This window comes from Salmo trutta, chromosome 18 (genome assembly GCF_901001165.1).
Source record: "Salmo trutta chromosome 18, fSalTru1.1, whole genome shotgun sequence".
In the NCBI taxonomy this organism is placed as follows: domain Eukaryota; kingdom Metazoa; phylum Chordata; class Actinopteri; order Salmoniformes; family Salmonidae; genus Salmo; species Salmo trutta.
In genome coordinates, this window is record NC_042974.1 from 15,397,203 (window position 1) to 15,421,933 (window position 24,731).

A 24,731-nucleotide genomic window follows, 5' to 3' on the forward strand; every position below is an offset into this window, starting at 1 on the left:
CTGAAACAAAAGATCCCAGACATGTTCCATACGCACAAACTTTCTCAATTTTGTGAACAAATTTGTTAACATCCCTGTTAGTGAAAATGTATCCTTTGACAAGATAATCCATTCACCTGACAGGGGTGGAATATCGAGAAGATGATTAAACAGCCGGATCATTACACAGATGCACCTTGTGCTGGGGAAAATAAAAGGCCACTGAAATGTGCACACAACACAATGCCACAGATGTCTCAAGTTTTGAGGAAGCATGCAATTAGCATGCTGACTGCAGGAATGTCCACCAGAGCTGTTGCCAGAGATTGAATGTTAATTTGTCTACCATAAGCCATCTCCAACGTTGTTTTAGAGAATTGGGCAGTATGTCTAACCGGCCTCACAACCGCATACCACGTGTATGGCGTTGTGTAGGCAAGTGGTTTGCTGATGTCAACGTTGTGAACAGAGTTCCCCATGGTGGTGGTGGGGTTATGGTATGGGCAGGTATAAGCTACAGTTTAATTAATTTTAATGTACAGAGATACCGTGACGGCCCATATTGAGGCCCGTTTTTTTTAAGGTGTCTTTGACCTTCGCAGTCATGAAATCCATAGATTTGGGCTTAATGAATTTATTTCAACTGACTGATTTCCTCATGAGCTATAACTAAGTGAAATCTTTAAAATTGTTGCATGTTTATATTTTTGTTCAGTATATATGTATACACAGTAGAATGAGAAAGAAAAAGAAAAGTAGCACATACCTGGCATAAAAACTAGCCACAGAGTAGAAAAAAATTAAACACTCTCCAGCTGAACCTTTAAGCCAGTTCTTTTTCACAATCCCTTCCCCTTGTATGACTCTCTCCCCCCCCCCCAGGGCACTGAAATCTTCTTGTGGTTAAAACACACTTTACTTTCTGATGTCTCTTCATTAGCGTCACTATGCCATAATGCCTATAACAAACATAGTAATAGTCACTGTTTTTCATGGATGGCACCATTAGTGTTTATCTACTTCACTTCAAATAAAATGGTGGTGGACAGGTATGAGTGTTTTGATAGAAAATTAAAAGGTTCTTTATAAAGTGTCCCGGCATTGGTGAAGAACAGCTAAGGGATTGCAGCAGTTTAACCCACTTTCCATAGACAGATTATACAACATATTGGTGAAGAACAGCTAAGGGATTGCAGCAGTTTAACCCACTTTCCATAGACAGATTCTACAACAATGGAACAAGCAACTGAGTTTAAAACAATAAAAACATAAAATAAATCCCAAATTTGGCCCATTTACAAATGAACAGTGTGAGAGGCCTGAGATTTAAGTTCCCTGTACTGCTGTAGCCCGTAAATGTTTCCTTCAAACATCAAGACTCCATATGACATATCAGAGGATGATTACATACATACTTGGCACATTTACACCTGGTCATTATAATCTCTGAACCGATCTCTCTTTAATACAGACATGTACACATGGAATTCTAACATACATAGCATGAATATATGGCTGAGTGATGTCACATCCTGCCTAGCATTAGGCTCCTCCCCTGACCTAATACCATTGGATAATGTGTTCCCCTCTCCAAACAACACCATAACAGGGAACAAAAACAGTGATCCCCAGTGTCACATATGGCACATATGTAATTTTCTCTCACTCAAGCATAAAGTCAATAGATTATGGTACTTTCAAGACAACTCGGAACTCTGAGGAAAAAACTGTCAAATCGTGACATCAGTGATCTTCCGGTCGGAAAATAAAGTCAGTTTTAGAAAGACGCCCGAGTTTCCGACTTGGATGACTGTTCAAAATGATTTTCCCAGTCAGACCTAGTTCAGAGATTCCCAGTTGTTTTGAACGTGACAATACTCAGGGATCCAGGAAGGCGTGAACAGGGACTTCCTGCTTTACAGATTAGATTTTTATCTGACCAAATTAATGAGAGGGAGGCGGGGGGGACCTATAGTCACACTATTCATCCTAAATGGCACCCTATTCCCAATATAGTGCACTACTTTTGTCCAGAGCCTTATGGGCCCTGGTCAAAAGTAGTGCGCTATATAGGGAATAGGGTACCATTTGGGATGCAAATACTGTAGCAGGAATCTAAAGGAAAAGGGAACAGGCGTGCCTGCCATTTCCTTTCCCAAACATATGACTCATGAATGGATGAGTCGTTGGTTTGGTTACCGACCAATCAGCCAACTGAGTTCATGAATGAGAGGGTGGAGGGAAGCCAGAGGGTGTGCTGATTCAATCTGCTCCTACAGTATGTTTATGAATGAGAGGGTGGAGGGAGGGAAGCCAGAGGGTGTGCTGATTCAATCTGCTCCTACAGTATGTTTATGAGAGGGTGGAGGGAAGCCAGAGAGTGTGCTGATTCAATCTGCTCCTACACTATGTTTATGAACGAGAGGGTGGAGGGAAGCCAGAGGGTGTGCTGATTCAACCTGCTCCTACAGTATGTTTATGAATGAGAGGGAAGCCAGAGGGTGTGCTGATTCAATCTGCTCCTACAGTATGTTTATGAATGAGAGGGAAGCCAGAGGGTGTGCTGATTCAATCTGCTCCTACAGTAGCCAGGTCTGCGTGGCACAATGGAGAGAGGAGGGTAATATTGTCACTTATAACTAGTGTTCTACTATTACTGACACCTTCCTCCCTTCAAACTCCTCTCTTTCTCCTGATCCTACAAGCCTGGGGTGAGTAGGGGGAAGAGATGACCACATAGATATGACAGTCTACTGTACGGTCACTACTCTTGTTCACAACCACCATCTCTGCTCCTGTGAGTTATGTATTTGTTTTCATCTATTTCTAAACATTTGTACAATAAAAGCACTACTGGTCATGAAAGCTTCTACAAAAAGGCCATTTATTTTCAAAATGTTCATTTTTTTCTATTTAATAATAAGTCAAGTTAATTTAAAACATTTACATGGAAACAAAACAAAGATTTTTTATGTACAATAGTTAGTGTTTTAGGGAGTGAACCATGTTGCTACACCTTGGCAGTGCTTGCAGGGGATATATGACTGAGTCCATTGATCTAAGCTAAAGTGCCATGGACTCACGGCCAAACCCAAACCTAGCCTAATCAACTCCAAAGCTAAGGCTTAAATTGGCTCACTGAGTAGGCTAGTACGTTAGGCTTCAGAACAACTAAAGATCACCAAAATCCAACCTTTAACTAAATTCCTCCAATCAACATGGTGACTTAAAACAGTGCACAATATGATCTACCCCTTATTAGAAGTAGTTATTAGATAACAAATGAAACAAGCTAACTTGGATCATTTAGGACTTCAGAGTGTGTTGGCTGTATAGAGTATGTCTAGTGAACAGGACAATAAAGCTGACTAATGGTTGGAATAATGAACAACCAAGTTGTGCCATTGATTAAGAACCTGAAGACTAACCTATCAATTCTGAATGTAGTAAACATAGGAGAAGCCACCTTTATTTACCCTTTGAACATGAACAAAACCAATATTTTAACTGCATCTCACCTCACTCAACACACACATACACATACAATCCATTCAATGCCCCAAAGAATGCTGGGATACATTTCACTTCCTTTCTCCAAAGCAGTGTGGAAATATACAGTTCAGTCCGTGACCTCACATGACTCTACACCTCACGCATTACACCTCCATCTGGGTGATCAACAGTTCATGCTTCGACCTCTGTGACCTCTGTCAATCTCCATATGTCCGCTTTCAAAGAATGTGACAATCAGTGTCATGACCGCTGGTTGGTTTTCCCTTACCTAATAATGCGCAATAAGGAATATGCTAGTACTGTAGCCAGGACTGTAGCTATGGTAAACATGAAGGGAAATCCTCTGAATGGAAAGACAATGGTGGCTTGGGTGGGATATGGTTCTTGTTGAATATGAGTGGATAGAAGGGTTGATCCCCTTATAAGGAGAAACACACTTTAAATGACATATTGGAACTGTGGGATTAGATCATCATAATGGCAGATCATAGTTCTACAAAAAGAATCCCTCAAACCAATAACTGGTGTCTCAGAGTTGCTGTGTGTGTGTGTGTGTGTGTGTGTGTGTGTGTGTGTGTGTGTGTGTGGGTGTGTGAGTGAGAGAGTTAGTGGTCGACACGGAATTCTGTAATGGGCTGGAGAAATGGACTCATGGGACAGGCATTTTAGTTTCCAACTGTGGGACACACACACACACACACACACACACACACAGGAGTAAATAAGGTTAAATAACAGATGGTGTATGGGTATTCCTGATCCAGGAGGTATAGCAGAACTGGGTGTCCCCGTATAGAAGTTCTCAGGATAGATCCATATGTAGGGATTTGTGCGGTCTTTACCGTGCTCCCAACCCCTCCCAGACTTATTATAGCTTCAAAACTCATGAAAAATAATTATCTCCTTCGGTGACCTCACAAACCACATTCTGATGTCTTTATTAACCACGTTCTGTGGTGGTGACATTACAGCCCTGTTCTGTTTTACACCCTGATCTCATCATCATCCTCGTCCATGAAGGAGAAGTCTTTATCGTCCTCCCCTCCAGCCCCCCGAGAGCTGTACTTGGCGCTGTCCGTGTCCCCCTCCTGCAGATGGAGGAGTGGTTTCTCCTCAAGAGCCGCAGAGCCGGAGGAGGACACGGAGCAGCTGTCCTGGTGGCTGTGGGGGTGGTAGTTCCTGCGAGGGGTGTAGAGGGGGTCGGCCATCATCTTCTGCTGAGGATAGGTGCGTGGGGGCCTGACTGGAGGCTGTAGATCCACCTGGTCCTCGATCTCATCCTCCGTGGTGGGAGGGCTAAAGGGGGGTGACCCGCGGCCCTCGCTGCCCTTCCCCTCCTCGTACCCCAGGTCGTCTTCCTCCCAGCCCTTCTTTTCCATGACGCTGAGGATGTCCCCCAGCATGGAGGGTCCCAGGTCAATGTGGAATGACATGATGGACTCCGCGTGCTTCATCCCGCCACCCCGAGGATGTGACGGGGGCAGGTCAGTCAGTTCTCCAAAGTTATGCTCGTCAAACTCCAGATCCAGCATCGCCATGGCACCATTGACTGGTTTGCTGATTCCATCGACCTCGGGCAGCTTCTTCAGAGGGCTGGAGGAGACGCTCTTGGGCATCTGCTGACCACCGCCCATCCTGACCACGTCCTCGTCATTGAGGTAGGGCAGGGAGATGGCGTTCTTCACAAAGTTTGGCGAGCCACCGGGGGGCGCCAACGAGTTGTTCTTGTACATGTCACCGCGGTTCACCGACTGGGAGCGCTTGCTGCTCCTAAAGGTTCGGGACAGCAGGCCTGGTTTGGGTCCAGGGGAGCTCTGCTGGACCTCTGGACCTTGTTCTTTAGGGGGCTCCCCAGACCGGGTACTTAGAAAAGAGGTGTCCCCGAAGGCGTCCCCGCCACGACCCACATGCATGGTGTGTCTGAAGTCCCCCAGAGGGGCGCTGATCATCTCCGCAGTCAGGTCGGCCCGGGAGCGACGCTTGGACTGGTTCGAGGTTAGCTGCTTGAGAATAGGCATGGTGATGTCTGATGAAGTCTGATTTAATACGCCACAAGACCAGAAACACCTGATTGGTGCTGAGAGTTATGTGATGTTTGTGTCTTTCTCACATTTAATAGTAAACTGTGTTGTCAAGGCAAGGATTGATTCACATCTCTAGAGTACACAGCCATTGTGGTCCTTCAAACAGCTACGGTGAGTTCTGGTCCAGATAATCCACAAATCAACCTAAGGGAAAAACAGAAGAGGACACATTAAAATCACATTGCAAGAACCATGCAAACCAACTCAGATCCTCAAAGTTGGCATGGAAACTAACTATAACACAGAGTAGCTTTGTAATTTTATTCCTTTGGAGAACAAGCACATGACACATGACAGTAAACAATCTATTTCCAATAGCTGCTGAATGCGTCTGCGGCCAGAATCTAGACAACTTTGTTCTTCTATGCCGCTCTGCCTCAAATGTGGAAACTTTTGTTGCCAGGGGGCTTTGAAATGAAACCTCCAGTTGAGTGGTTCCAAACTCTAGGCGAACAAAAGGTTTATTTCACCAAGTAGGCTAGTTGAGAACAAGTTCTCATTTGCAACTGCGACCTGGCCAAGATAAAGCATAGCAATTCGACACATACAACAACACAGAGTTACACATGGAATAAACAAAACATACAGTCAATAATACAGTAGAACAAAAGAAAACAAAAAGTCTATATACAGTCAGTGCAAATGAGGTAAGTTAAGGTAATAAATAGGCCATGGTGGCGAAGTAATTACAATATAGCAATTAAACACTGGAATGGTAGATGTGCAGAAGATGAATGTGCAAGTAGAGCTACTGGGGTGCAAAGGAGCAAGATAAATAAATAAATACAGTATGGGGATGAGGTAGGTAGATAGATTGGCTGTTTACAGATGGGCTATGTACAGGTGCAGTGATCTGTGAGCTGCTCTGACAGCTGGTGCTTAAAGCTAGTGAGGGAGATATGAGTCTCCAGCTTCATAGATTTTTGCAGTTTGTTCCATGAAGTAGAGGGGGTGAAGTAGAGGGGGTGAAGTAGAGGGGGTGAATATCAAGAAGCTGATTAAATAGCACGATCATTACACTGGTGCACATTGTGCTGGGTAAAATAGAAGGCCACTTTAAAATATTCTCACACAATGCCACAGATGTCCCGTGTGGCTCAGTTGGTAGAGCATGGTGTTTGCAACACCAGGGTTGTGGGTTCAATTCCCACAGGGGACCAGTACTGTATGAAATGTATGCACTCACTACTGTAAGTCGCTCTGGATAAGAGCGTCTGCTAAATGACTAAAATGTAAATGTAAATGTAAATGTGAAGTAGAGGGGGTGAAGTAGAGGGGGTGAAGTAGAGGGGGTGGGACTTAAGTTCTTTCTCACTTAACTGGAACTCTAACCTTTCTCTGCCTGAACTAAAAGTACTTTTTAAAAACAGGGGGAAACACGTTTCAAGTCATCGGAATACATTTTTCATGCAAATACTTGTCTTTAATAGAACTTCCAAGTTCCCATAAATGCTGAAGTATTGTTTAAAAGCGGCAGCCGGAATATTAATCAGTTGGGCATTTACATTTTTAGGAGACGGCTGGCTGTCTGGAGTCCCTGCTTCCACTACAGTACTCTGTTCTACTGCCGCAGTTCTGCAATTCCCATTTGGGCCCATGCCTGCCTCTCTCTCCCTCTCTGCGTCTCTCTCTCTCTCTCTCTCTTTCCTATATTACCCTACAGTCATAGGATACTGGGAGCTTGAGGGGGCTCCAGCTGCCAGGAATAAAGAGAGGATGAAAAAAACTATGAAGACAGAAGGGTTGGAACAGAATGATAGTTAGTTATTGACAGTCGATACATTTCTTCTGCAGCTTGGATTAATTTAGAGCAACAGCTCAGAAGTATCGACTGTCAATAACTAACTGTATCATTCTATTCCAACCCTTGTCAGTGACTGACTATCATTCTGTTCTAACCCTTCTGTCAAAGACTAACTATCGTTCTGTTCCAATCCTTCGGTCAGTGACTGACTGTCGTTCTGTTCCAATCCTTCTGTCACTGGCTGACTATGGTTCTGTTCCAACCCTTCTGTCACTGGCAGATTAAAACTCTCTGAGTCTCTCCTGCTTGATCTTGGATTTCTCTCTTTCTCACGATTTCCAGACATCTTTAAGCCAAGGGGACGTTTGAAGCTTGTACTGTTTTCACACAGCCGTTTTTCTGCAGGTACTGGTTTCTGTGTAAATAATGACCTAAAGAATCTCACGCCCATCAGAGCCTTCTTATATCTATCCCATTAAGCTACATATGGTCCATATGTCACCGGTCACTTGTATTATTGCAACACTCAAAGCATGCTGTGACTGATCACTGTGATCAGAACTTTGTGATTAGAGTCAGGGGCCCTGATAAGTCTACAGCCCTGCCACGAGGATATCATTTACTGCTTACATGCTCTGGATTTCACAGCAGACACTTTGATCTGCAACCTGGCAGCATTTTGACCTATGACTCAATAAGCCTGATGATATGGGCCATTTCAGAAGCTGATGATACGGGCCGTTTCAAGAGTGTCTGCTTACCTAAGCCAATCTGTCTTCGTGTCACCATTGACCCCGCAATGAAATAAGATCTCAAAACATAATGGTGTGGAGTGGACAGTAGCAAAGTTGGCAGCTTTTAATGGGATTAAAGTTACTGTCCCCAGGTAGACCAGCAGCCAGCAATAAGACCCTGTAGGCACATGGGTAGGCCAAGGTGACGTCAACAAGGGTTTCAATGTGGCTGCTAGGCGCCATCCAATCATTCTCATGTTTTAAAACCACAGCGCACGCGTGCACACTCACACAGACGACACACCCTCTAGACTCCGTGTATTTGTGTATTCATACCCTCTGGATGAATGGGGCCTCAGGCAAAAATATTCCAAAGCAACGTCACCCTCGAAAACATTTACATCTCTGACAACAAAGGCCCATTCAACTGAAAAGGCAACTGTAGCAGCAGAGAGAACAGAGGGGGTTTTGAAAGATGATATGTTAACCCAGTTCTTCTCCTTTCAAAGGACAGAACGTCCCTAAGGACAATTCAATGATCTTCTTGTCTGCCTACTGTGGTTTAACCTCTTTATTCAGTACCTTTAGAGAATCTGTCCTCAGTCATAAGGATTGTTAGTGTGTGGGGAGAGGTTTTGCACCCTCAACAAAGAATTCCCCTTTAGACAAACACAAGGACAACTGTATTGACTAAGACTGAGCATGAATACTGCACAAGTGGTTTGGAGAAGTAGAAACTTTGTAATGGAATTTCCCATCTTCACCAACAACTAAAACACTAGCCATTATGAAGCGCTAACTGCTCCAAAACAACCATACAAATTAGCTCAGCCATCACCGCTTTTGAGGGTCACAATTGTGCAATCTCACATTGTGCTGTTGTGGCTAAGGAAGTCCCTTAAGGAGGCCTAGCTTACTTTACTGCAGAGTGATCCGTCATTACCAATTACATTATTACACAACTCACTATGCATGAGACCACAATCCTCTAGTCAGCTTGCCGGCCCGTCTGCCTCTCTTCTATATGCCGGCCCGTCTGCCTCTCTTCTATATGCCGGCCCGTCTGCCTCTCTTCTATATGCCGGCCCGTCTGCCTCTCTTCTATATGCCGGCCCGTCTGCCTCTCTTCTATATGCCGGCCCGTCTGCCTCTCTTCTATATGCCGGCCCGTCTGCCTCTCTTCTATATGCCGGCCCGTCTGCCTCTCTTCTATATGCCGGCCCGTCTGCCTCTCTTCTATATGCCGGCCCGTCTGCCTCTCTCTCTCATTCAATGTGCAGGCCTACAGTGCCTTCAGAGAGTATTCATACCCATTGACTTCAAGCCGGAATTCAAAATTGATTAAAGAAATCTAAAAATCTCACACATCTACACGCAATACCCCATAATGACAAATTAAATACAGAAATACACTATATATACACAAAAGTATGTGGACACCCCTTCAAATTAGTGGATTTGGTTATTTCAGCCACACCCGTTGCTGACAGGTATATAAAATCGAGCACACGGCCATGCAATCTCCATAGATAAACATTGGCAGTAGAATGGCCTTACTGAAGACCTCAGTGACTTCCAACGTGGCACAGTCATAGGATGCTACCTTTCCAACAAGTCAGTTCGTCAAATTTCTGCCCTGCGAGAGCTGCCCTGGTCAACTGTATGTCACGTCCTGACCAGTAATAGGGGTTATTTGTTATTGTAGTTTGGTCAGGACGTGGCAGAGGGTATTTGTTTTATGTGGTTCGGGCTGGTGGTTTGTTTAGTAGGGTATTTGATTTATGTATTCCGGGGGGTTTTGGGCACTGTTCTATGTTAGTGTATTTCTATGTTTTGTTAATTGGAGTTGGACTCTCAATTGGAGGCAGGTGTTTTCTAGTTGCCTCTGATTGAGAGTCCTATATATAGGTATGTGTTTGTTGAGTACTTTGTGGGAGATTATGCTGTGTATAGCTTTGTGCCTTACCAGCCTGTGATTAGTCGTTGTGTTTTCTTTGTGTACGTGTTTGTTTTGGTTCTCCTTCTTGTCCGTTTATAAGAAGATGAGTGCACATTTCCTCGCTGCATTTTGGTCTAAATCCGACGGCAACTGTTACAGAATCTCCCACCAAACAAGGACCAAGCAGCGGGGTAAGGAGCATCGGAACAAGTATATGGACTATCAGGAGAATTGGACCTGGGAGGAAATTCTGGACGGGGCTGGACCATGGCATCAGGCTGGGGATTACCGTCTCCCACCGGAGGAGATTGAAGCAGCCAAGGCAGAGCGGGGAAGGTATGAAGCCATATACGCGCCGATAAAGCACGAGAGGCAACCCCAATACATTTTTTGGGGGGGGGCACACGGGTAGTTTGGCTGGGCCAAGGGTGAGCCCTAAGCCAGCTACCAGTGCTTATATGCAGGATCGTATGGAGTGGAGGGCGCCGAGTTTTGCAGAAGTGCGCACGATCTCGCCCATACGCACACACAGTCCAGTGCGAGTTATCCTAGCCCCTCGCAGATGCCGTGCTAGAGTGGGCATCCAGCCTGGTAGGAGGATGCCTGCGCAGCGCGTCTGGTCACCGGTGCACCTCCGAGGACCAGGCTGCGTGTCCCCAAACTGGAATTTCCAGTACCAGCACCACGCATCAGGCTTCCAGTGCGGCAGCCCAGTCCAACTCAGCCTATTCCCGCTCCCCGCACTAGCCCTGAGGTGCGTGTCCCCAGCCTGGTACCTCCACTACCATCAGGCTTCCAGTGCGTCAGCCCAGCCTCGAGCTTCTGACTACAGTGCCCCGTCCAGAGTGTCCGGCAACAGTGCCCCGTCCAGAGTATCCGGCAACAGTGCCCCGTCCAGAGTATCCGGCAACAGTGCCCCGTCCAGAGTATCCGGCAACAGTGCCCCGTCCAGAGTATCCGGCAACAGTGCCCCGTCCAGAGTATCCGGCAACAGTGCCCCGTCCAGAGTATCCGGCAACAGTGCCCCGTCCAGAGTATCCGGCAACAGTGCCCCGTCCAGAGTATCCGGCAACAGTGCCCCGTCCAGAGTATCCGGCAACAGTGCCCCGTCCAGAGTATCCGGCAACAGTGCCCCGTCCAGAGTATCCGGCAACAGTGCCCCGTCCAGAGTATCCGGCAACAGTGCCCCGTCCAGAGTATCCGGCAACAGTGCCCCGTCCAGAGTATCCGGCAACAGTGCCCCGTCCAGAGTATCCGGCAACAGTGCCCCGTCCAGAGTATCCGGCAACAGTGCCCCGTCCAGAGTATCCGGCAACAGTGCCCCGTCCAGAGTATTCGGCAATAGTACACCATCCTGAGTATACGGTAAGAGAGTGTCTAGCCCGGAACCGAGTGAGACGGCCTACAGTTCGGAACCAAGAGAGACGGCCCACTGTTCAGAGCCGAGTGAGTCTGCCTGCAGTCCGGAACCGAGTGAGTCTGGAACTACATAGTTCCTTGGCTGAGATGGGAGAACCTGCCAGAAGGACAAGTCTCTACCACTCTTCACCAATCTGGCCTTTATGGGAGAGTGGCCAGACAGAAGCCAACCCTGAGAAAAAGGCACGACAGCACGCCTGGATTTTCCAAAAATGTATGTGAAATTCTGAGCGCATAAGCCAAAAGATTCTGTGGTCTGATGAGACAAACATTTAACTCTTTGTCCTGAATGACAGGCACTGCTCATTACCCGTCTAACACCATCCCTACCGTGAAGAATGGCGGTGGTAGCATCATGCTATGGTGATGCTTTTCAGCGGCAGCAACTGGGAGACTGGTAAGGATAGAGGGAACAATGAATGGAGCCAAATACAGGAAAACCTTGATGAGAACCTGCTTCAGAGTGCAAAGAACTTTAGACCGGAGGTGAAGATTTACATTCCAACAGGACAATGACACCAAGCATACAGGCAAAGCAATGCTGGAATGGCTGCCTGAACAAGAATGTGAAAGTCCTTGAGTGGCCCAGCCAAAGCAAAGACTTGAGTCCCATTGAAAATCTGTGGAAAGACTTGAAGATAGATGTGGAGAAGCAGTGAACAGCGAACTTAAGAGGTTGAGAATCTGAAAGGAAGAACATCCCCAAATCCAGATTTGCAAAGCTGATACAGACATACCTAAGACGATTCAAAAGGTGTAATCACTGTCAAAGGTTCTTCTACAAAGTGTTGACTCAAGGGTGTGAATACTTACAGTACCAGTCAAAAGTTTGGACACACCTACTCATTCCAGGGTTTTTCTTTATTTTTACTATTTTCTACATTGTAGAATAATAGTGAAGACATCAAAACCATGAAATAACAGATATAGAATCATGTAATAACCAAAAAAGTGTTAAAACAAAATATATTTTATGAGATTCTTCAAAGTAGGCACCCTTTGCCTTGATGACAGCTTTGCACACTCTTGGGATTCTCTCAACCAGCTTCATGAGGTAACCTGGAACGCATTTCAATTAACAGGTGTGCCAGGTTAAAATGACATTTGTGGAATTTCTTTCCTTCTTAATGCGTTTGAGCCAGTCAGTTGTGTTATAACAAGGTAGTGGTGGTATACAAAATATAGCCCTATTTGGTAAAAGACCAAGTCGATATCATGGCAACTCAAATAAGCAAAGAGAAATGACAGTCCATCATAACTTTAAAACATGAAGGTCAGTCAATCCGGAAAATCTCAAGAAATTTCAAGTGCAGTCGCAAAAACCATTAAGCGCTGATGAAACTGGCTCTCATGAGGACCGATACAGGAAGGGAAGCCCCAGAGTTACCTCTGCTGCAGAGGATAAGTTCATTAGAGTTAACTGCACCTCAGATTGCTGCCCAAATAAATGAGTCAGAGTTCAAGAAACAGACAACTCAACATCAACTGTTTAGACGAGACTGCATGAACCAGGCCATCATGATTAAATTGCTGCAAAGAAACCACTACTAAATGACACCAATAAGAAGAGACTTGCTTTGGCCAAGAAAGACGAGCAATGGAAACTAGACTGTTGGAAATCTGTCCTTTGGTCTGATGAGTCCAAATTTGAGATTTTTGGTTCCACCCGTCGTGTCTGTGTCAGATTCAGAGTAGGTGAACGGATGATCTCCACATGTGTGGTTCCCACCATGAAGCATGGACGAGGTAGTGTGATGGTGCTTTGCTGGTGATACTGTCTGTGATTTATTTAGAATACTAGGCACACTTAACCAGCATGGCTACGGCTGCATTCTGCAGCGATACGCCATCCCATCGGGTTTGCGCTTAGTGGGACTATCATTTGTTTTTCAATAGGACAATGACCCAACACACCTCCAGACTGTGTAAGGGCCATTTCACCAAGAAGAAAAGTGATGGAGTGCTGCATCAGATGACTTGGCCTCCACAATCACCCAACCTCAACCCAGTGATGCTGGTTGAGAGAATGCAAACAATGTGCAAAGCGGTCATCAAAATATATTTTGATATATATGATATACTGTGTTATCTTTTGCTTTATATGTAATGTAAGTGCCTTAATGTCTTTACTCTTCCTGGGGTCTAATGGGGATCCCTAATTCATAGAAAGAGGGCTGTTAAACAGGGCTAACACAGACATAGGGTTATACATAGAAATAGGGCTGTCAAAAGTATTGCACTATGTAGAGAATAGGGTGCCATTTGGCAGTGGTTCTTAAACCTCTCCTTGGGGACCCCAAACAATTGTGTTGTAGTCCTGAACTAGCACACCTGATTCACCTAGACAAAGGCTTGATGATTAGTTGAATTAGGTCTGCTAGCTGTGGAATAGATCAAATACATGGACCGGCTGGGGCTCCCAGAGAAGAGGGTTCAGAACCAGTGCCATATGGGACACAGTCTATGTCTCAGTCCCTGCCTATTGGGCTCAGAGGGGAAAACAACACAACTGCTACACTAGAGGGGGAATGGAATACGTTAGAAAACATACATTGGATGTGATGCATCATTAGAAAACATTCATACTCAGGATAAAAGACCTCCGTGTGTACTCCTTTAATAACAAAAAGGCCCAAACCTCACACCTTGGGTCACTATAGGAAATGGCTCTAAGGGCCCCAGTGTGTGTTTGAGAGAAGTGTCTTACCACTTGGCCCCATTACAATTACATCCATTCAAATACAGTTCCCACTATCCATAGCCACAGTCAAAATTGTCTATGTTGTAAAAATGTATGAAAACAAAAATTTATTTAAGGTTAGGCATAAGGTTAGCAGTGTGGTTAAGGTTAGGTTTAAAATCAAACTTTAAGAGAAATTGTAGAAATAGGCAGGGTTTCGGACTTTGTGGCTGTGGTAACTAGTGGCGACGTTTCGTTACAGATGTAGGATCTTAATTTGATCACTTTAGTTGCTGTGAATTTTCCTGCACCCCAGGAAATTAACATTTGTAGTGCATTTTAGTTTTAAAAAGGTGTCTAAAGTTATCAATAGCCACTTTGAATACATTGATTTGCTCAGAATTTTTTTAAATTAATTAATTTCAATCAACATAATAATTCACACTTCCTGGCGATGCAGGATTATTTTCCTGCTGTAGGAGACTGGCTCAAATTACGATTCTAAATCTGTATGCGTTAACGTAAATATAAATCATGCAAGCTATATGAAGCTACAGTACATATACAACCCACAAGCAATTCAAAACAACCTTCCAAACTGCTTGCTTATTTGTAGCCCCTTCATTGGGGTGGCAGGTAGCCTAGTGGTTTGGACTAGTAACCAAAAGGTTGCAAGATTGAATCCCTGAGCTGACAAGGTAAAAATCTGTCGTTCTGCGCCTGAACAAGGCTGCTTTCGCATTTTGTTTCCTTGTCGCGGCACTAATGAATATCACGATACTGGTATCGTCCCGGCCCTTCAGTTTACATTGAGCATTAACTAGACTGCAAGAAAAATACTAGTCAAAAGGAAAGCCATTTGCTTCTTTGCCTAGGACGTCATGCATGGGTAAGAGTAGTCACTGGGGAATCCACTGAGCCCAGCTGTATGGCCCATAATATGCTGCTCTACACACAAATACAGTGGTTCTAAGAACACCGCTGGGGGCTGGATTCCATCACAGTGATCTTTCAAATGCTGCTCACAGCTGGACTAGTCGAGAAGGCCAGGCAGCCCATGCTAGCTAGAATTCCACAGCTACACTCCAGACTTAAAGAAACACACATGACATCACAAAATCTGTGTTTAACTTCAAATACGGTCTCCAAATTAATTTCAGCAACTACTTAAATGAGAGAATTAATAGGATGTGCGCTCTATTTTGCCCTTCTTCAATCTGTGTTTTGAATCTGAACATCATGCAAAAGCATTAGCCTAGCCAGCGATGGTGTCTTTATGTAACAAACTTTAAGCATTCAAAGCATCATGACACCAGATCCAACTGGCAGTAAGGTCTATGAATGATTAACAACATCTTATGTCGCCCTCAGCCCCAGGGCACCGACAGAGAGGATATTTTCTACTCATAGCATGGTTCCAGGAACTGTGGTGGATGCATAACGTGCAGGGCCGGCTCTAGCCTTTTGCAGGACCCAAGCGAGACTTGGTGGGCAAAACATTTTAGTGCCTCCCACCCTTGATGGCGGAGAGAAAAACGTACGTTTTAAAGTGAATTTCCTGCAATTCTACTCATTTTGCCATGACTTATGCTATGTTAATGATATCTGATTGAGAGTGACTAACAAAATCAATGGGGGCCCCCCTGGAGGTCAGGGCCCTGCATGTCTGGTCGGTATTCTTAGCAGCCTGGGGCCCTCGGTGACTGCTTATGCCAGGTGCCAGCTCTGGTAACGTAGCCAGCCCAGAACAGCTAGGCGTGTCCCTATACTGTGAGTCAGGCACGTCCCCATCGACCTCTTACTCTGCTAATCCTCCTGGTTCACAAGCCACAATCCTCCAACTATGTTCCACACAGATTACGCTCTTCACACCCTCTCTTCCTCAGAGTATGCACACACATAAGAGGATTGGGAAATGTCATCCATGTAGCCAAGTCAAGTCAATCTTCCGTCGCTCCTTCCTTTCACAGCTAGACTACCTAGGAGAGAAACAAGCACACACTGCAGTCCAAAACCATGCTAGTTTTATTTTGGGGTCCTTTTAATTTTTCAAAAGGAAAGACCGAGAGAGAACATGACTTATTCACTAGGTGGAAGGGAGGGTACTGGTTGTGTAATGTAAATAGAGTTAGTGGATCTTACACAACTGCAGTCACTACTGTATGCCCAGTTAGATATTCAATTCTAACTGGGCATAGTCACATTTTAGTATATATTAACAATGTCATAGGCTGTTAACTGTTAATAAGAAAGAAATAAACAGCTGACATGCTTGCGCCATAAGTTGCTAGCTTTATATCACCACTAAAATCAAGTTTCCTTTCAGTGTTCCACAACCATCACTCATACCACATGTTCCCAATGTGTCAGCCATGTTTGTGCAACTATTTCAAATCAAATCGTATTTGTCACATGCACCGAATACAACAGGTGTAGACCTTACCGTGAAATGCTTACTTACAAGCCCTCAACCACAAATGCAGTTAAGAAAAATCAAGAGTTAAGAAAATATTTACTAAAAAATAAAATAGCAACAAAATAACAATAACGAGGCTTTATACAGAGCGTACCGGTACAGAGTCAACGTGCGGGGGCACAAATTAGTCCCGGTAATTGAGGTAACATGTACATGTAGAAAGGGGTGGGGTAAAGTGACTATGCATAATAAACAGCGAGTAGCAGCAGCGTAAAAAGGGGGGGAGGCAGTGCAAATAGTCCGGGTAGCCATTTGAATAGCTGTTCAGCAGTCTTATGGCTTGGGGGTAGAAGATGTTGAGAAGCCTTTTAGACCTAGACTTGGCGCTCCGGTATCGCTTGCCGTGCGGTAGCAGAGAAAACAGTCTATGACTAGGGTGGCTGGAGTCTTTACGCACTACCCTCTGTAGTGCCTTGCGGTCGGAGGCCGAGCATTTGCCATACCAGGCTGTGATGCAACCAGTCGGGATTTTCTCGATGGTGCAGCTATAGAACTTTCTGAGGAGCTGAGGACATATGCCAAAACTTTTCAGTCTCCCGAGGGGGAAAAGGCATTATCGTCCCCTCTTCACGACTGTCTTGGTGTGTTTGGAACCATGATAGTTTGCTGGTGATATGGACACCAAGGAACGTGAAGCTCTCAACCTGCTCCACTACAGCCCCGTGGATGAGAATAGGGGCGTGCCCGGCCCTCTTTCCTGTAGTCCACGATCATTTCCTTTGTCTTGATCACACTGAGGGAGAGGTTGTTGTCCTGGCACCACACCACCAGGTGTCTGACCACCTCCCTGTAGGCCGTTTCATCGTTGTCGGTGATCAGGCCTACCACCATTTTGTTGTTGGCAAACTTAATGATGGTGTTCGTGCTTGGCCACTCAGTCATGAACAGGGAGTACAGGAGGGGACTAATAACGCACCCCTGAGGGGCCCCCATGTTGAGGCTCAGAGTGGCAGATGTGTTGTTGCCTACCCTTACCAACTGGGGCGGCACGTCAGGAAGTCCAGGATCTAGTTGCAGAGGGAGGTGTTTAGTCCCAGGGTTTTTAGCTTAGTGATGAGCTTTGAGGGCACTATGATGTTGAACGCTGAGCTGTAGTCAATGAATAGCATTCTCACGTAGATGTTCCTTTCTGTCCAGGTGGGAAAAGGCAGTGTGGAGTGCAATAGAGATGGCGTCATCTGTGGATCTGTTGAGGCGGTATGCAAATTGGAGTGGGTCTAGGGTTTCTGGGATGATGGTGATGATGTGAGCCATGACCAGCCTTTCAAAGCACTTCATGGCTACAGATGTGAGTGCTATGGGCCAGTAGTCATTTAGGCAGGTTACCTTTGTGTTCTTGGGCACAGGGACTATGGTGGTCTGCTTCATGGGCTAACACTGTAATTCTGTTAGACATGGTATATATTACATTATGCATGTTAAGTTATTATCACATGTGGACGGTGCCTTGTTCTGTTCATGTGCTGCATTGTGGTGGTAGGGTCTGGAGGAACCAGGTTACCAGAGGATAACCATTCCACTGTGAAGGCTAAAGTCCTGCTAAATTTTCCACCTAAAGCTTGTAGAATCAAGCCCGTGTGTTCATTACTGTTGATTTGGCAAAATATTTAAGACTACGTGATGTTGTTGTCCTAAAAAAAAGCCTCTCTATATTCCAAAAGACATATCCATGTATTCTTACTACAAGAGTATAACACTACAACTAGACTAATCCATTTAACCAATGAGAGCATCCCTGTTTTGTTTAACTTTGAACTGGTAAATCCCCCATCCCTCCCTCATCGTTCACACGCCTTGAGAAATGTCTCACTGTGAACTCAATCCCACCCCCTTCAACTCACAACACTTCATCCATGTCTAAACTATTTACCCATCATCCTCTACTCTGAGCACAGTGTGAACTCATGACCCCCTCCTCATCTCTTCACCAGGCCCTGGGCTAAAACCATGCAGCTTACACTACAGGTTAAGTATCTTCATGTTTTGATGCATAGACCCATTCCTTCCTGCAAGTTAAATACAAACCATCCAATTTCCAGGAAATGTCCAACCATATCCTATATATAGTGAATTCATGGTGATGTACGTAGGCAGTGTTGTAGAATGATGTCAATATCATTTCAATTATATTCTGATAATGGCCATGTAAACAGACCAGTCATTCTGGACACAGGCTAACCCACTGTTTCAGTGTCACATGTACAGAAATAATTATCATAGTCACCATAACCCATTGTTCCAGTTTCTCTTTATAACCAATGGGTTGGTATGTTATCTGATAGGGCGGCCTTCATATGACTAATGAGAGTGAGAAAGCGCTACGGAAGGAGAAAGAAAGAGAAATGGAAAGATACCCCTCCGTATATAGTGAAATGCTGTTGTTGTCAGCTCCTGGTCCACACTGAAGTGTCTAACTATCAGCAAACAGACTCTCCTGGAGGGAGGGAGGGAGGGAGGGTGGCATGGTACTACTTTGCCGTCTCACACTCCCTGCCCAGAAGGAGTGCATGCCAAAGCTGTGAACCAACACAGGCTTTTACACAGGCTGTCCTCCAAGCCCTGCATGGAGCATTTCCAAACTGTCATTAGCCCCTACAGAGAGGCACAGAGGGGGATTGTGAGTGTGTTTTATTAATCAGTGAACCTCTCCCTCCCAGTCAGAGGCCTGATGGGCTCTCCTCTATCCCAGCAGCAGCCAGGAGAATACAGGACAGGCTCAACAGGCTAACAGGCTAACAGCTGCTCCACAATAGATTGAGAGAGCTTCTATTGAGGATCATTTGATATGATAGGAGAGGCTGTGCCCCAACCCTCATTACATTGGAACAGATGCCCATACCATTGCCAGAATTAGGCTACAGTTTCCATTCACTCCTGTAGTAGGAAAAACATCGTCATGACAATGTGCCATTTCCCTAAACCCTAGGTGTACATTGTGCCTACAATATTACTGGACAATGGAACATTGATTGGAGCTCATTTTCAAAAAAGAAATACAAATAAAAGTCCTCCAGATGGGTGAGCCATTCGCAAACAGAGTGCTCACCCATGATGGCTCTGCCTATCCGCACCCCAGAGTGCTCACCCATGATGGCTCTGCCTATCCGCACCCCAGAGTGCTCACCCATGATGGCTCTGCCCATCTGTACCCCACAGAGTGAGCGGAGCGGCAGCTGGAGAGAATGTGTCAAATCACCAGAAAGATTAGCAGATACCAGGGCAGAATCTGTTCAGCCAATGCAGCAGTTACTGCTGATAAACAAACACACACAGTTACAGTGAAACTCACGGAGTAGGGAGCACTGACCAAGCAGCTTTCTCTCTCTAATTGACAAGCTAATAAACAGAAAGTTACACGCGTTTACAACACCAACAGCATACCAACCTGCATCCCACTGCACCCTTCCTTCTGAAACTAAGCAGCGTTGGTCCTGGTCGGTCCCTACAAAGCCTCTCAAACATATCTCTACACACACACACACACACACACACACACACATCTCTTTACTACAGCCATAATACAGATTCACAAGCTGAAAAACACATCACAGTAAATAGACTGGTCTGAGTGAGAGGCTGGCACGCATACATCACAGTAAATAGGCTGGTCTTATTTGTTTGAACCCTTATTTAACTAGGCAAGTCAGTTAAGAACAAATTCTTATTTACAATGACGGCCTACCCCGGCCAAACCCTAACCTGGACGATGCTGGGCCAATTGCGCACCGCTCTATGGGACTCCCAATCATGGCCGGTTGAGATACAGCCTATGATACAGCCTCTAGCAATGAGATGCAGTGCCTTAGACCGCTGCGCCACTCGGGAGCGGTGATCTGAGTGGTACGAACACATCACAGTAAATATGTTGTCTGAATGAGAGGCTGGCACAAACACAACACAGTAAATATGTTGTCTGAATGAGAGGCTGGCAAGCACAACACAGTAAATATGTTGTCTGAATGAGAGGCTGGCACAAACACAACACAGTAAATATGTTGTCTGAATGAGAGGCTGGCACAAACACAACACAGTAAATATGTTGTCTGAATGAGAGGCTGGCACAAACACAACACAGTAAATATGTTGTCTGAATGAGAGACTGGCACAAACACAACACAGTAAATATGTTGTCTGAATGAGAGGCTGGCACAAACACAACACAGTAAATATGTTGTCTGAATGAGAGGCTGGCACAAACACAACACAGTAAATATGTTGTCTGAATGAGAGGCTGGCACAAACACAACACAGTAAATATGTTGTCTGGATGAGAGGCTGGCACAAACACAACACAGTAAATATGTTGTCTAAATGAGAGGTTGGCACAAACACATCGCAGTAAATATGTTGTCTGAATGAGAGGCTGGCACAAACACAACACAGTAAATATGTTGTCTGAATGAGAGGCTGGCACAAACACAACACAGTAAATATGTTGTCTGAATGAGAGGCTGGCACAAACACAACACAGTAAATATGTTGTCTGAATGAGAGGCTGGCACAAACACATCACAGTAAATATGTTGTCTGAATGAGAGGCTGGCACAAACACATCACAGTAAATATGTTGTCTGAATGAGAGGCTGGCACAAACACAACACATCACCGTAACACGCATCATTAGGTTGATTACATCGCTGCTAAATTTAGCAGGATTCACTGACTGGTGTCTTTTCAACGCTGACTGAGTCAGTTTGTTTGTTTGTTTGTGTTTGTGTTTGTGTGTGTGTGTGTTTGTGTGTGTGAGAGAGACTCTTTCCCAGCGACTTTACAGGAATGCCCAGTTCAGGGCATTTGCTAGGGGAGGATGGGGGCATAGGACACATTTGCTAGGGGAGGACGGGGGAATAGGACACATTTGCTAGAGGAGGACGATGGGGGAATAGGACACATTTGCTAGGGGAGGACGGGGAATAGGACACATTTGCTAGAGGAGGATGGGGAATAGGACACATTTGCTAGAGGAGGACGATGGGGGAATAGGACACATTTGCTAGGGGAGGATGGGAGAATAGGACACATTTGCTGGAGGACGATGGGGGAATAGGATCCATATGAGCCAGTGGCCTTTGTCAAGCCAGCCCCTGCTGAACAGATACATTGTACACTCAGACAGTGTCACCTCTAATTGATAGAGACAAATACTGAGTCTGCAGCTGTTCAGAGAGCACTGCGGTAGTTAATACCAAATCTATGCCAGCCATGTTATTGCATCCCTCGTCTACCTGCATACCTCTCTTACCACTGTCTCTTTCTGTTTCCCTGTCACCATCCTCCTGTTTTTCTCTATGGGGGTTTGGCATTCAACTAACGAGCAGGTCTGATTTCCCAGAAATAATGATTTCCCCGAAACGGTTTATTTTTTACTTAAGACAGCGAGTTTACATGCAGAAGAGCCTTAGGAGAATGTCTTCATGTGCGTTCACTAGTATGTAGGCCAGGGCTATTCTTACGGGGGCAGACTTAACATTTTATTTACAGGGGGGCCAGACATTTTCTACATGGGATAACTTTTCCAAAGACCGTTATAAAAAGAAATGCACAAAAACACAATTATAATCTTATGAAGCCCTTTTATTTTATTAAAATGTAATGTTGCTAAAAGTTCATTTTAAGTGCTTTAAGATTAGCTTAATTCAGTGCATCAAATGGTTTAAATAATGGAACATATTTGTACTTAGAACACAGTTCACCTGCATCATATTAATTCATTCCTGCTTCCCTGTCTGTTTTACATTCATCTTTTGTTTTTATTTAAACATAGGAAACCTTTAATGGATGGCATGTCTCAGTTGACCAGCATCACATTCTGTTCTGTTTTCTATTTCTTTTCTTTTTTTAAGCACATAGAAACCTTTTATGTATGACATCTCTGCAAAAGCTGGTCAACTGAGATAAGTCTCCCCCTCCCCCTCATCAGTAGAGGACGGGTCCGTATAACAAACTGCACCCTCCCCAAGGGGACTTCAACTCATCAAATCTCATTGCAAATCTAGCTTTCAGTTTATCTAAAAACTCAGACATCTTGGGAGTGATATGTACTGATGACTGAATATACGTAGTTGCACAGTCTAGGGAAATTGAGCATTTTGTTTGGGCTCAAATCAGGAGGAGAAAATAACATGTATTTAGAAAATAAGTCTATTTTTCTATCGTGTCAAAAACTGTTTTATCCCTCACCTGTAGTCCCAAATTAAGTCCATTCAATTGACTGAAGATGTCACTAAAAACCAACATCTGATATGAACTCCTAATCAAGCATTTTTGCTAGATGTGTTGGCTTTCTTGTGGCAGCAGTCGAGGAGCAGAACAACTATCTTCTCCCTAAACTCACATAAGCTGCTGCTCTCGAGAGCACTATTACCCTTGCTTCGCCACCGAACATCAGTATGTGAAAGTAGATCATGATGCTCAGCAGACTAGGAAACATATATAGGCCCTGACGTAGGCTATTGGAGAGCCATAAAGGCTTGGCACAGTTCCCTCCCTGACAGTAGCGAACACACACACACAGCACAAAGTGTGAGTGTGTTTGAGAAAAGCGAGAGCCAAAATCGCTAATCTTGATCACATAATACAGTTGAAGACGGAAGTTTACATACACTTCAGCCAAATACATTTAAACTCAGTATTTCACAATTCCTGACATTTAATCCTAGTAAAAATTCCCTGTATTAGGTCAGTTAGGATTACCACTTTATTTTAAGAATGTGAAATGTCAGAATAATAGTAGAGAGAATGATTTATTTCAGCTTTTATTTATTTCATCACATTCCCAGTGGGTCAGAACACAGTTTACATACACTCAATTAGTATTTGGTAGCATTGCCTTTAAAATGTTTAACTTGGGTCAAACGCTTTGGGTAGCCTTCCACAAGCTTCCCACAATAAGTTAAATTCACCCGACAGAGCTGGTGTAACTGAGTCAGGTTTGTAGGCCTCCTTGCTCGCACACGCTTTTTCAGTTCTGCCCACAAATTTTCTATGGGATTGAGGTCAGGGCTTTGTGATGGCCACTCCAATACCTTGACTTTGTTGTCCTTAAGCCATTTTGCCACAACTTTGGAAGTATGCTTGGGGTCATTGTCCATTTGGAAAACCCATTTGCGACCAAGTTTTAACTTCCTGACTGATGTCTTGAGATGTTGCTTCAATATATCCACATAATTTTCCACCCTCATGATGCCATCTAATTTGTGAAGTGCACCAGTCCCTCCTGCAGCAAAGCACCCCCACAACATGATGCTGCCACCCCCATGCTTCACGGTTGGGATGGTGTTCTTCGGCTTGCAAGCCTCCCCTTTTCCTCCAACCATAACAATGGTCATTACAGCCAAACAGTTCTATTTTTGTTTCATCATACCAGAGGATATTTCTCCAAAAAGCATGATCTTTGTCCCCATGTGTAGTTGCAAACCGTTGTCTGGCTATTTTATGGCGGTTTTGGAGCAGTGCATTCTTCCTTGCTGAGCGGCCTTTCAGGTTATGTTGATATAGGACTTGTTTTACTGTGGATATAGATACTTTGTACCCGTTTCCTCCAGCATCTTCACAAGGTCCTTTGCTGTTGTTCTGGGATTGATTTGCACTTTTCGCACCAAAGTACGTTCATCTCTAAGAGACAGAACGCATCTCCTTCCTGAGCGGTATGATGGCTGCATGGTCCCATGGTGTTCATACTTGCGTACTATTGTTTGTACAGATGAACGTGGTACCTTCAGGTGTTTGGAAATTGCGCCCAAGGATGAACCAGACTTGTGGAGGTCTACAATTTTTTTTCTGAGGTCTTGGCTGATTTATTTTTGATTTTCCCATGATGTCCAGCAAAAAGGCACTGAGTTATAAGGTAGGCCTTGAAATACATCCATAGGTACACCTCCAATTGACTCTAATTATGTCAATTAGCCTATCAGAAGCTTCTAAAGCCATGACATAATTTTCTGGAATTTTCCAAGCTGTTTAAAGGCACAGTTAACTTTTCTTAACTTTTGACCCACTGGAATTGTAATACCGTGAATTATAAGTGAAATAATCTGTCTGTAAACAATTGTTGGAAAAATGTACTTGTGTCATGCACAAAATAGATGTCCTAACCGACCAAAGAAATGTGGAGTGGTTGAAAAACTAGCTTTAACGACTCCAACCTAAGTGTATGTAAACTTC

General features: G+C 44.6%; 1 protein-coding gene across 1 annotated transcript in view; it reads right to left on the reverse strand.

The window, feature by feature from the left end:
- Positions 1 to 683: 683 nt before the first annotated feature.
- The window catches only part of LOC115152879 (cdc42 effector protein 4), a 32,356-nt gene continuing 8,308 nt past the window's right edge, over positions 684 to 24,731 (reverse strand). The window contains exon 2 of the mRNA XM_029697769.1: positions 684 to 5,720. Within this exon, the coding sequence (XP_029553629.1) occupies positions 4,476 to 5,510 (1,035 nt within the window). The 5' untranslated portion in view covers positions 5,511 to 5,720 and the 3' untranslated portion in view covers positions 684 to 4,475. The remainder of the gene's footprint in view (positions 5,721 to 24,731) is intronic.